General features: G+C 40.8%; 1 protein-coding gene across 8 annotated transcripts in view; it reads right to left on the bottom strand.

The window, feature by feature from the left end:
* Positions 1-12,443, bottom strand: part of LOC144685847 (putative E3 ubiquitin-protein ligase HERC1) — a 429,767-nt gene that overhangs the window by 175,907 nt on the left and 241,417 nt on the right. For all 8 annotated transcript variants that reach the window (XR_013577800.1, XM_078550801.1, XM_078550834.1 and 5 more), the window contains 2 exons: positions 8,376-8,589; positions 5,696-5,823 (listed from right to left, as the gene is read on the bottom strand). Coding sequence is in view for 7 of the 8 variants with exons in the window: in XM_078550801.1 (XP_078406927.1) it covers positions 5,696-5,823; positions 8,376-8,589 (342 nt within the window). In the remaining variant the exon portion in view is untranslated. The remainder of the gene's footprint in view (positions 1-5,695; positions 5,824-8,375; positions 8,590-12,443) is intronic.

Below are 12,443 nucleotides of genomic sequence, written 5' to 3'. Positions count from 1 at the left end.
GGTGGGGGTGATACCAGATGACCCTCGCCCTAAGCCAATCGAAGAGATTAATTTGGACTATTTCCAGATAAGGGATGAGGAACAATCAGAAGTAGAGATAAAAGCTGGAAAATCAAAGTCTTCATTGGCACAGCTTTACCATGGTTTCTTCTTCCGAGATACAGTTCAACATAAAGTCATCTCAGAGACAGAGAAGAAAGGTATCACCGTGTTGGCAACACTTGAGAAATCCTAGGGCCTTAAGTATATGTAAAATCTTGTTTAAAAAATTCTACTTGATTCATAAATACTAGTTATTCATACCTTGTTAGGTCAGGCACAACCAAGGACCCCATTCTTAGAAATTGAGAATTTGGAACTTAAATGTGTAAGTTTCAGGGGTTTTAAGGTATAAAACTCTTTTACTTAAAACACCTATTTCCAGTGACTTCTGTCTTTGTGGGGTCGGTTAGCCCAGTTGGCTAGATGGTTAGAGTGTGATGCAGAATGATGCCAACATCTACCACCTGTACCAGCTGTGGTAGCTCATGGATGCCTGCCTCCTTGCCTTGCCCCATGTTTGATTTGGAGTGGTGGCCCTCATGTTATGCAACCAATAGAGAGAGATGCCTATGATCCTTCATGGACTATGGCTAATTGCCATTCTGTCTTTGCTTCAGATTATTAGAATTTGCATTCTTCTTCCTGTCATTTCAATTCAATCAGGGTTTTGTACTCATTATAGGGAACAATGTAAAGACCAAGGAATGGAACAATTTTCCACTTTTTGTATCCATTGTCAAACTCACCCAGTAAAATATGGTTACATGCTGCAATGCCAATCACACAAGTACAAAAATGTCATAAAACTAGTCATCTTTGTGGCCTAACTAAAACTACTAATCTACTCCCAATTAGTGTTATGGGAATCTCTGCCTTTCACTCAGGTCTACTTGAAACTGATTCAGACTGCTCAAAATTACTTCATTTCGGAGTCTACCAATTCACCAACCTTCTCGATCATCCAACTGCCTTTTTTCCAGACAGCTATGTTTGTTATCCAATCTTCGATGAGCCACAATTTCCTTCAGGTAAACACTGGAACCAATTTTCCCCCACCACAAAATCCATATCCTCACCACTGATTCCATCCCCCACTAACTTATCCTTGCTTCAGGCTAAACTGCCTGCTACACCTCAAAATGCTGCCAGCCTCCTTAACTGCCTCAGTCCATTTGCAGCTGAAACCCTCAACTAAGTCTTTGTCATTTCCAGGCTTGATTATTCCAATACAAAAATAAAAATACCTGGAAAAACTTAGCAGGTCTGACAGCATCTGCGGAGAGGAACACAGTTAACGTTTCGAGTCCGTATGACTCTTCAACAGAACTGTCGAAGAATCATACTGACTCGAAACGTTAATTGTGTTCCTCTCCACAGATGCTGTCAGACCTGCTGAGTTTTTCCAGGTATTTTTATTTTTGTTTTGGATTTCCAGCATCCGCAGTTTTTTGCTTTTATCTTTGATTATTCCAATGCTCTCCTGACTAGCTTCCCATTCTCTTCCCTCCATAAACTTCAACTCAATCAAAACTCTGCTGCCCATATCCTTTCTGCTTCAAGTTCTACACCCATCAGTCTAACCCTATTTACCTGTATGGACTCCTGGTCTCCAAACACCGAAACTTTAAAATTAAGAACTTAAGAGGATTAGGGTAGTCCATATGACTCCTCAACTCTGTTCTGTCATTCAATAAGATCATGGCTGATCTTTGACCTCAAATCCACTTTCCTGCCCAATTCCCATTTTCCCCGATTCACTTAAGAGTCCAAAGATATATCTCAATGTTTATACTCAATCACTGAGCATCCCCACCCCTCTGGGTTAGAGAATTCCAAAAATTCACAACCTGCTGAGTGAAGAAATTCTTCCTTATTTCAGACTTAAATGATTGATCCCTTGACTAATCCCTTATCTTGAGACTATGTGCTCTAGTTCTAGACTCTCCAACCAGGGGAATAACCTTTCAACATCCACCCTGACAACCCCTCTTAGAAACTTATATGTTTCAATAAGATAACTTCTCATTCTACTAAGCTAGTGTGTATAGGGCCATTCTAGTCAACATAGCATCACTGAAAACCTTCACATCCCAGGATTCAATTTCACATTATCCATGGTAAGTACATATTTCCTTAGATGAGGAGATCAAAACTGTGCACAGTGCTCCACCAGTTGTGGTCTTGCCAAAGCCTTATACAACTATAGCAAGACTTCCTTACTCAATCCCTTTGTAATAAAGGCCAACATGCCATTTGCCTTTCTTATTGCTTATAGTACCAGTGTGCTAACTTACTCTCTCTCACCCTGGCTGATCCCCTGGTATGTTCCTCATCCCTGCACCTCAAGTCCAAAGGACGAAGACTTGAACGGCAGACACTGGTTTAGCCATTCACCCGAACATCTAGCAGGACCACATAGAACCCTGTTACGTCCTGCTCTCGTCCACTAAAACTTTTCAATATTCCAGGGTCATCTGGAAATGCAAAGATAATCCCCAGTTTCTTTACTGCAAACCATCTCCTTAAAACCCCTTTCCTCTGTTTCCTCCAACTCACCTCCAACAATAAGTGCAAGGAGCTCATGGGCTTCATTCTCACAAAGATTGAGACCATCCAATCAGCTGCCTCTACCTCTTCCACTAGCCCAACAGGCCAAACTTCTTCTAAAGATTCCTCTTGCCCTAGCCTTGAACTCGAATATTTCATTAATTTTTCTCCCATCTCTGATCATGCCCTCTCCATGAGACCCACCTCCTGCTCCCTATACCTTATTCCCACTAAAGTGCTGACCATCCTACATCCCCTCCTGGTCCCTATGTTAGCTGACATTGTTAACAGTTCTACCTCTCCATCCCCTCCTCAAAAATCTAACTCTTGACTCCACCATCCTTGCAAAGTATTGCTCCACCTCCAACCTCCCTTTCCTTTTCAAAATCCTTGAACATGTTGTCAACTCCCAAATATGTTCCCAGCATTCCCAGAAATCCTTGTTTGAATCCCTCCAATCAAATTTCCACCACGGCCACAGTACCGAAATGACTCAAATCAAGGTCACAAATGACACTTATGTGGCTTTGACACAGATAAACTATTACTCCTTGTCCTTCTAGTCCTATCTGTAGCCTTTGACATGGTTGACCCTACCATCCCCTCCAACATCTTTCCATCGCCATCCAGCTGGGTGGGATTGCATTTGCCTGGTTCCATTCTTATGTATTTAATTGTAACCAGAATATCAACTGCAATAGCTTCTTTTCCCGCTTCTGCACTGTAACCTCTGGTGCCCCCTAAGGATCTATCCTTGGCTCCTACCTATTTCTCATCTACAAGCTGCTCTTTGGTGAGTTCAACTGAAAGTACAGTTGGTTTTCACATGTATGCTGGTGACATCTAGCTCTATTTCACCACCATCTCTCTCAACCCTTCTATTGTTGCTAAATTATCAGATTGGTTATCTGACATCCAGTACTGGATGAGCAGGAAATTCCTTCAGTTAAATATTAGGAAGACTGAAACTGTTATTTTCGGTCCCTCTCCAAACTTCATTCCCTAACTACTGACTCTATGCCTCTCCTGGAAAATTGTCTAAGACTAAAGCAAAATGTTTGCAACTTTGGTGTCATATGTGACTTCATGATGAACTTCCCACCGCATATCTATGCCATCACCAAGTCAGCCTATTTCTAGCTCCATAATATTACCTGACTTTATCCTTGCCTCAGCTCATCTGGAGCTGAAACCTTCATTCATGAATTTGTTACCTCTAAATTTGGCTATTCTAATGGATTCATGGCTGGCCTCTCACATTCTACCTTCCATAAACTTTGGTCACCCAAAATTCTGCTGCCCGTGTGCTTACTCAGACCATTTCATACTAACCTATCACTCTTGTGCTCACTGACCTACACTGGTTCCTGATCAAGGAATGCCTCAATTTTAAAATTCTCATCCTTGCTTTCAAATCCCTTTATAGCCTTGTCCCTGCCTATCTCTTTAATCACCTCCAGTTCCACAGGCTTTCAAAATATTGGCGCACATCCAATCCTGGCCTCTTGAGCATCCCCATTTTAAGTGTTCCGCCATTGGTGGCTGTGCCTTCAGCTGCCTAGGCTTTCTTACTTTAAGGCATTCATTAAAACCTACTTGTTTTTGGTCATCTGCCCAAAATTTGCCTATGTACCTCGTTGTCTAATTTTGCTTTACAACACATCTGAGGAGCCACTTAGCATGTTTCTTAACATTAAAGGCACAATATAAGTTGTTGTATAAGGACACCCAAATCTCTCTGAGCAGCAACATTTAAAAGCTCCTCACCATTTAAAAAATAATTTGATTTTCTATTCTTCCTACCAAGATGAATAACTTCACATTTCACCATCTGCCACTTTCTTGCTTGTCTATATCTGTATGCAGACTCTGTCATCCTCACACCTTGGTGTCCCACCTAGTTTTATATCATCAGCAAACTCAGATACATTACTCTTGATACCTTCATCTAAGTCATTAATATAGATGGTAAATAGCTAAGGCCCTACCACTGATTCTTGCAGCACCCAATTACTTACAGCCTGCCAACTTGAAAATTCCCCTGTCCATTAACCAATCTTCTATCCACTCTTGTTATCCCAACCACATGAGGCCTTATTTTGTATAACAACTTTTTATATTGTCCCTTACTGAATGCCTTTTGGAAATCCAAATATACTACATCCACTGGTTTCCCATTATCTATCTTGCAAGTTACATCCTCAAAAATTTTAATATCTTTGTCAAATATTACTTCCTCTTCATAAAACCATATTGACTTTGCCTACTCATGATTTTCTAATTGCCTTGTTAACATCTCCTTAATAATGGATTTCAGCATTTTTCCAACACCTGATGTCAAGCCAACCGGTCTATAAGTTCCCTATATTCTCTCTCCCTCCTTTCTTGAATAGTAGTGTTACCTTCATTATCTTTCAATCCACTGGGACTGTTCTAGAATCTAGGAAATTTTGGAAGATGACAATTGATGCATCCAGTGTTTCTGCAACTACCTTTTAGAACCCTTGGATATAGGCCATCAGGTTCACGGATTTGTCAGATTTTAGTCCATTAGTTCTACTGATATTAATTATTTAAGTTCCTCACTTTCATTATCCCGTTTCCCCACTTTTTTGTGTCTTCTACTGAAAAAGCAGATGTAAAGCATTTGTCTAACATCTCTGCCATTCCCATAATCCCCATTATAATTTCTCTTGTCTCGGGTACATGTAGAAGCTTTTACAATTTGTTTATTCATTCAATTTTTTCCATGTCCACCAATTTTTTGGCCATCCTCAGGTCAAACTCTACCAATCCTCCGGCTTACTGTTTTTCTTTGCAACATTGTTAGCCTTCTCTTATAATCGAATACTATCTTTAACTTCTTTAGTCAATCACAAATTCTTATCATTTTGTTAAAATCCTTGCATGGTCTCTCCTCATCCCATCAATATCTGGCCCTGCAACCCCACTCCTCCGCTTCTCTTTTCTTCTGACTCTGGCATCTTATGCATTTGCACATTTTGCCACACCACTGTTGGCAATGCCTTCAGTTTTTTAAATCAACTTGACAACAGCAACAGTAGAATCACGACTTGTACTATTGGCTTATATAACTGCATCTTACCAGTTCCTCTGAATGCAGATCGCTGTCCTTGACTTGCTCTACGTCTTCGAGCAGGTGGAGGCCTATTTCTAGTCAAATGCACATCTATAAAGTTTCCTCTTTCTATCTGATCCAAACCATCAGTTGTTCTGTTCATCAATAGGGAAGGAAGTTGGGGAAAAGCAAAAGATCAAGATAATAATAGCTAGGAGTTATTATTGATATTTTAAGACAGCTTTGTTGCATTTTATACAAAATATAAGTCTAATAAACTGCTGGTAATTTAAACATTCTCCAAGATTCTCTAATTTGGATTGTTTACTAAGTGAGCATGAGAAAAATCAATTGAGATGATGTGAGCCAACATATAATCGCGTTTTAAATAACTCTATTGATTTGATTACTTTCTTTTGTATGTTATTCCAAATATCACCAAGTAAAGATATTTTTGTGATATAGACCTTCTATTCCTCTGTTATATTTACTTGCTTTAATACTTAGATGATGCTCTACTAAACCTCTTTGTATCTAGACTGTTAAACTTAAATTTCTTTATACTTTCCTCACAACTCAACTCCTTTAGGCTTGGGAACAGTATCTTTTTTTAAGTATCATTTCCAATGGAAGCATCTCTTTTATTATGGCATCGTGACCAACACAGAATTCAAATGTTCTCTGGCAGGAGCATTATAAAGCTTTCGTACAAACATCTGTAGACCTACTTCATTATTCGAACTATACATTCTAGTATTCTACAAATTTCTTTAAAATGTATTTGGGGAATTGTGAAAGTGGCTTGCCTACTGCTACTTCCAAAACCTAAGGGTCCATGTATTTCACACGTAGAGTGTCTGCCCAATTGCATAACCCACCTAAATCCTTTTGTAAATCTTATACTCTTTCATCTCTCTTAAATGCTGTCTAATGGGTAAGTGTGAAGTTATCCATTTTGGTCAGAAGAATAAAAAGGCCACTTATTATTTAAATGGGGAGGAACTTCGGAATGCTTCAGTGCAGAGGGATCTGGGTGTCCTCATGCATGAATCGCTGAAAGCTAGTATGCAGGTACAGCAGGTAATAAGGAAGGCAAATGGAATTTTGGCATTTATTGCTAAAGGAATAGAGTATAAAAATATGGAAGTGTTGTTGCAACTGTACAAGGTATTGGTGAGACCGCACCTGGAGTACTGTGCACAGTTTTGGTCCACTTACTTGAGGAAGGATGTAGTTGCATTGGAGACGGTTCAGAGGAGGTTCACTAGATTAATTCCAGAGATGTGGGGCTTGTCTTATGAAGAGAGATTAAGCAATTTAGGACTATACTCGCTAGAGTTTAGAAGGATGAGAGGAGATCTAATTGAGGTTTATAAGATGCTAAAGGGGATAGACAAAGTAGATGTGGATTGGATGTTTCCCCTTGTGGGGCATTCTAGAAGGAGAGGCCATAGTTTTAGGCTAAGGGCTGGTAGATTTAGATCAGAGATGAAGAGGAATTACTTTTCTCAAAGGGTCGTGAATTTGTGGAATTCACTACCTCAGAATGCAGTGGATGCTGGGATGCTGAATAAATTTAAAGAGGAGATAGACAGATTTTTAATTAGTAACGGGTTAAAAGGTTATGGGGAGAGGGCGGGAAATTTGAGTTGAGGCCGAAATGAGATCAGCCATGATCGTATTGAATGGCGGGGCAGGCTCGAGGGGCTGAATTGCCTACTCCTGCTCCTAGTTCTTATGTCCCTACTTTTGTGTCATCAGCAAATTTAACCAAAATTGATATCTATGTTGATTGCTAATTCCTCTAGATTAGATACAACAGTGCTAAACAGTGTTTGATATATTCATGTGTTAACTATTAGAGAGTAACTTTTTTCCTAAAGAAATCCAAAAGTAAATGATTGCAAAGTTAATTTCAATTCAGACCTTTAGTGAATTATTTCTTTTGACAGGAACTAACTGAACATGACGTAGGAACTACCGCTGCCTTACAATCTAGCTGACATTTATGGTACAAGTTCTGCCCTTCTTTCATCCTAAAGCAGAATTAATGTTTTTGTAATGGATTTGAAAAAAAAAATTTAAAGCATATTTTAATTTATTGGGGCTATTGTATTCTATCCTACTTAAGCAGAAAATCTTAAAAATCAGAGGAACCATATTACAGTACATAAGATAGGCTGACTTTGAAAATATTATCCAGTCAGTCTTACTTCCTAAGAATTTTTCTTTTCCATATATTTAACAGTTTCTCTTTTAAATGTTATTTTGGATACTGCTTCTACCACATTTTCCCGATAGGGTTTTCTACACGCTCACAGCCCTATTAAAAAGGCTTCGTTAAATACTTCCTTTGTTTTTTTTGGATACAGTTTAAATTTATGCCCTCTAGTTCATTGACAAGGAAAATGAGGAAAAACTATTTCCACTAATCAAAAGCTTTGATTACTTAGAATACATCTTACTAGATCTTCTTTCAACCCTTGTTATTATAACAGAACAGCACTTTTGTCTCAGCTTAAGATTAAAGCGTTTTATCTCAGGTATCAGCTTGTTAATTCTAAAGTAAATATTTACCTTTTTTTAAAAAAAATGGATTGGTGGAGAATTTATCTTGTGAACGATTCTCAAACCAAACTTAGCTGATATCAGTGATAAGGTTTTGAGCAAAAGCCCAAATACTAACTTCTTCAGACTTGCTGCTTACCCTTCAATTGCATCTTCCCTGTCAACACCTTCAGGAGACATGAGTGTTGTTGCTTGATTGTGTATTATAACTTCAGGCTCTACAGGTGTCTCTAAATCATTGTCCATAGTTGCAGAAGAGTAAACAATGACTTCCTGTTCCTCCGCTAGTGGATGTTCCAACATCCAGCTGGCTAGTTGTTCAATTGATTGTGGGTCTGCATCCCCAGAAACACCTACATAAAGGGAATCAGCAACATCCATTTATATTTGTGCACATAGATCAAAAAGGTACTCAATAAACATGGAAATTAAGTACAATCACAGAATCACAGTGCAGAAGAGGCCCTTCGGCCCATCGAGTCTGGACCGACACGTGAGAAACACCTGACCTACCTACCTAATCCCATTTACCAGGACTTGGCCCATAGCCTTGAATGTTATGACGTGCCAAGTGCTCATCCAGGTACTTTTTAAAGCATGTGAGGCAACCCGCCTCCACCACCCTCCCAGGCAGTGCATTCCAGACCGTCACCACCCTCTGGGTAAAAAGGTTTTTCCTCACATCCTCCCTAAACCTCCTGCCCCTCAGCTTGAACTTATGCCCCCTTGTGACTGACCCTTCAACTAAGGGGAACAGCTGCTCCCTATCCACACCCCTCATAATCTTGTACACCTCGATCAGGTCGCCCCTCAGTCTTCTCTGCTCCAAGTCTATCCAACCTCCCTCCATAACTTAAATGTTTCATCCCAGGCAACATCCTGGTGAATCTCCTCTGCACCCCCTCCAGTACAATCACATCCTTCCTATAACGTGGCGACCAGAGCTGCACACAGTACTCCAGCTGTGGCCTCACCAATGAATGATGTACATATTTAGAAAGTCATTATCTTGTAACTGCAGCATTTCTATTGCATTTTCTGGTATCAAACACTCACAACACTGGATAAACCAACCTACCTTCTTAAAAATGATTAAAATTGAGAGATTAAGAACCAAGGGGCAGAGAAGCCTATATTATATCTTGCTTTTACAGGCCTTAGCCCATACATAAGCCCTCCCCTCATCTGTTGCCCCATCGCTGTCTGTGATCATGTGGCTGCCTTTGCTACTAATTTTCACTCCCTCCTTGGTCTCCTACTTCACTGCTCTTTTAACAACATAGCCTGATATGTTGCTTCTCCATTCTCCTATGTGACTCAACACCTTCGCACTGAGGATGTACTCGGTGATATTGTGTCCGTGGTCTATTTTGTAGCTTCACTTGGTAGGTCCTGAAATGTGTGGCCTGCCCCCTGACCCCCAATGATAAGCGAGCCAGAGAAATTTAACACCAGTACCCACACTCCGTCTTCCCACCAGGTAATAATTATTCTAGACAAGTGGAAGGTCAACCCTTCCTGTCTGCTGTGGAAAAAATCTGCTCCCAGACTCAGAAGGTGCATTTTCCTCCACCTGAAGAAAAGACATATCCTGAAAGATGGAAAGCAACACCAAAAATGATTATCTCCCACCCCACAACCCAATACAGCTGACAACAGCTATGGGTCTTAATGGAACACAACATAGACCCATTCACTTTTCTGACCCCTACCAGCAAATAAGAATAACAAATACTGGTTGGCTTGCATAATCCTTTCCATCCCTAATCATAGGATAAAAATATAGCCAATGTTCTAAAGAGCCAACTTTAGTTACAATCGTTCCTCTGGAACAATGGCCTGAATCTTGCTCTCTTCGGGCATGCGCGATTGGTGGACTGGAAGCAGACACGATATGTGCTTCCGGCTGCGGTCGGCCCCTGGCAGGCAGCGTGAAACGTGTGCTGAGAAATGCTCAGTGCTGCTAGGGAGGTCGGGCGCCGAGAGAAGTGAGGGTGTGGCAGGCGCTCTCTGAAGGCCGACAGTTGCTATGGAGTTGCCTCATGGAGCTGCAGCACTGTAAACATAAAATGAGCTCAACAACTGTGTCGATACTGAAAATTCAAGCACTTGATAGCAGACCACCATGGGGAGGTGGTGGCATATTGGTATTGTCACTAAACTAGCATTCCAGAGACTCAGGGTAATGCTTTGGGGACCTGGGTTCAAATCCCACCATGGCAGATGGTGAAATTTGAATTCAATGAAAACCTGGAATTAAATGTCCAATGATAACAATGAAACCATTGTCAATTGTCAATTGTCATAAAGACCCATCTGGTTCACTAATGTCCTTTAGGGAAGGAAATCTGCTGTCCTTACCTGGTCTGGCCTACATGTGACTCCAGACCCACAGCAATGTGGTTGACTCTTAAATGCCCTCTGAACAAGGGCAATTAGGGATGGGCAATAAATATGGCATAGCCAGCGACGCCCACACCCCATGAACAAATATTAAAAAAAACACATAACACCTCATCCCTCAAACATCTTCTTTTATTTTATTTAACCTCAGACATTTCATCCTGCCTTGGATATAGTTTGTAGTGAAAACGTGAAGGCCAGCTGGCCATTTTGCCCGTCCACCAACAGGGAAAGTGGATGGGCCACGTAAAATCACTGACAAGTGGCTCCTTAATGGGCTTAATTGTCGGAGGACACGCATGGGAATCAGAAGCACGCCTGCCAACCATAGTGTTGTGCGCGAACGTGATGACGTTGGGATGCATGCCTCTTACTCTTCTAAATTCCAATGGATACAAGGCTAGCCTGTCCAACCTTTCTTCATAAGACAACCTGTCCATTCTGACACATTTACATCTTTCCTTAAATAAGGAGACCAATACTGTACATAGTATTCCAGATGTGGTCTCACTAGTGCCCCGTACAACTGAAGCATAACCTCCCTGTTTATGTATTCAATTCCCCTCGCAATAAATGATAGCATTCTATTAGCTTTCCTAATTGCTTGCTGTACCTGCAAACTATCCTTTTGCAATTCATGCACTAGGACACCCAGATTCCTCTGAATCTCAAGGCTCTGCAATCTGTCACCATTTAGATAATATGTTTCTTTTTTATTCTTGGACAATTTCACATTTGCCCACATTGTACTCCATTTGCCAGGTCTTTGCCCACTCACTTAGCCTATCTGTGTCACTTTGTAGCCTCCTCACGTCCTCTTTACAAATTACTTTCCTACCTATCTGTGTCGTCAGCAAATTTAGCAACCATACCATCTGTCCCTTCATATAAGTCTTTTATATAAATGGTAAAAAGTTGAGGCCCCAGCACTGATCCATGGCACATCATTCATTATATCCAGCCAACCAGAAAAAGGTCCATTTATGGCTACGCTCTGTTTCCTGTTAGCTAGCCAATCTTCTATCCATGCCAATATCTTACCCACTACACCATGAGCTTTTATTTTTTGCAACAGCCTTTGATGTGGCACCTTATCAATTGCCTTCTGGGAATCTAAATACAGTACATCCACCGGTTCCCCTTTATACACAGAAAACGTGACTTCTTAAAAGAACTCCGATAAATTGGTTAAACATGATTTCCCTTTCACAAAATCATGTTGACTGCCTGATTGCCTTAAACATTTCTAAGTGCCCTGCTATAACATCTTTAATAATAGCTTCTAACATTTTCCCTATGACAGATGTTAGGCTAACCGGCCTGTAGTTTCCTGCTTTCTGTCTCCCTCCCTTTTTGAATAAAGGAGTTACATTTGCTATTTTCCAATCTAATGGAACCTTTCCCAAATCTAGGGAATTTAGGGTATTTAAATTTTTAAGAAAGGTTTCAATTAAACTTATGCACATGTCCCAACTCATGTGACAGTGTCATATGAGGGGACATGGCAGGGAAAATTTTTAAACATGTTTATTAAAAGTTTTAAATCGGAGCTGATCTCCCTGAGTCAGCACTTAGCCTCAGGGAGATCTGTGTGCTCTTTCGCGCACATGCGCATGCGCGAAAGAGTGCACTCCCGGCTGAGGGAATCCCCCCCCGCCCCCCACCCCGCCCATACAGGGAACGCATAGTGCTTCCTGGCGGATGTCACACTGGGTGGGTCTTAATTGGCCTGCTCATGTAAAATGGCTGCACTTCCCCCCCAACAGTGGGAAAATTTTTCCCATGGAATCAGCTTCCACAGGTA

Source organism: Cetorhinus maximus, chromosome 1 (genome assembly GCF_964194155.1).
Source record: "Cetorhinus maximus chromosome 1, sCetMax3.hap1.1, whole genome shotgun sequence".
In the NCBI taxonomy this organism is placed as follows: domain Eukaryota; kingdom Metazoa; phylum Chordata; class Chondrichthyes; order Lamniformes; family Cetorhinidae; genus Cetorhinus; species Cetorhinus maximus.
The sequence above is the reverse complement of the archived record's forward strand: the minus strand, read 5'-3'. Positions and strand labels throughout refer to the sequence as shown.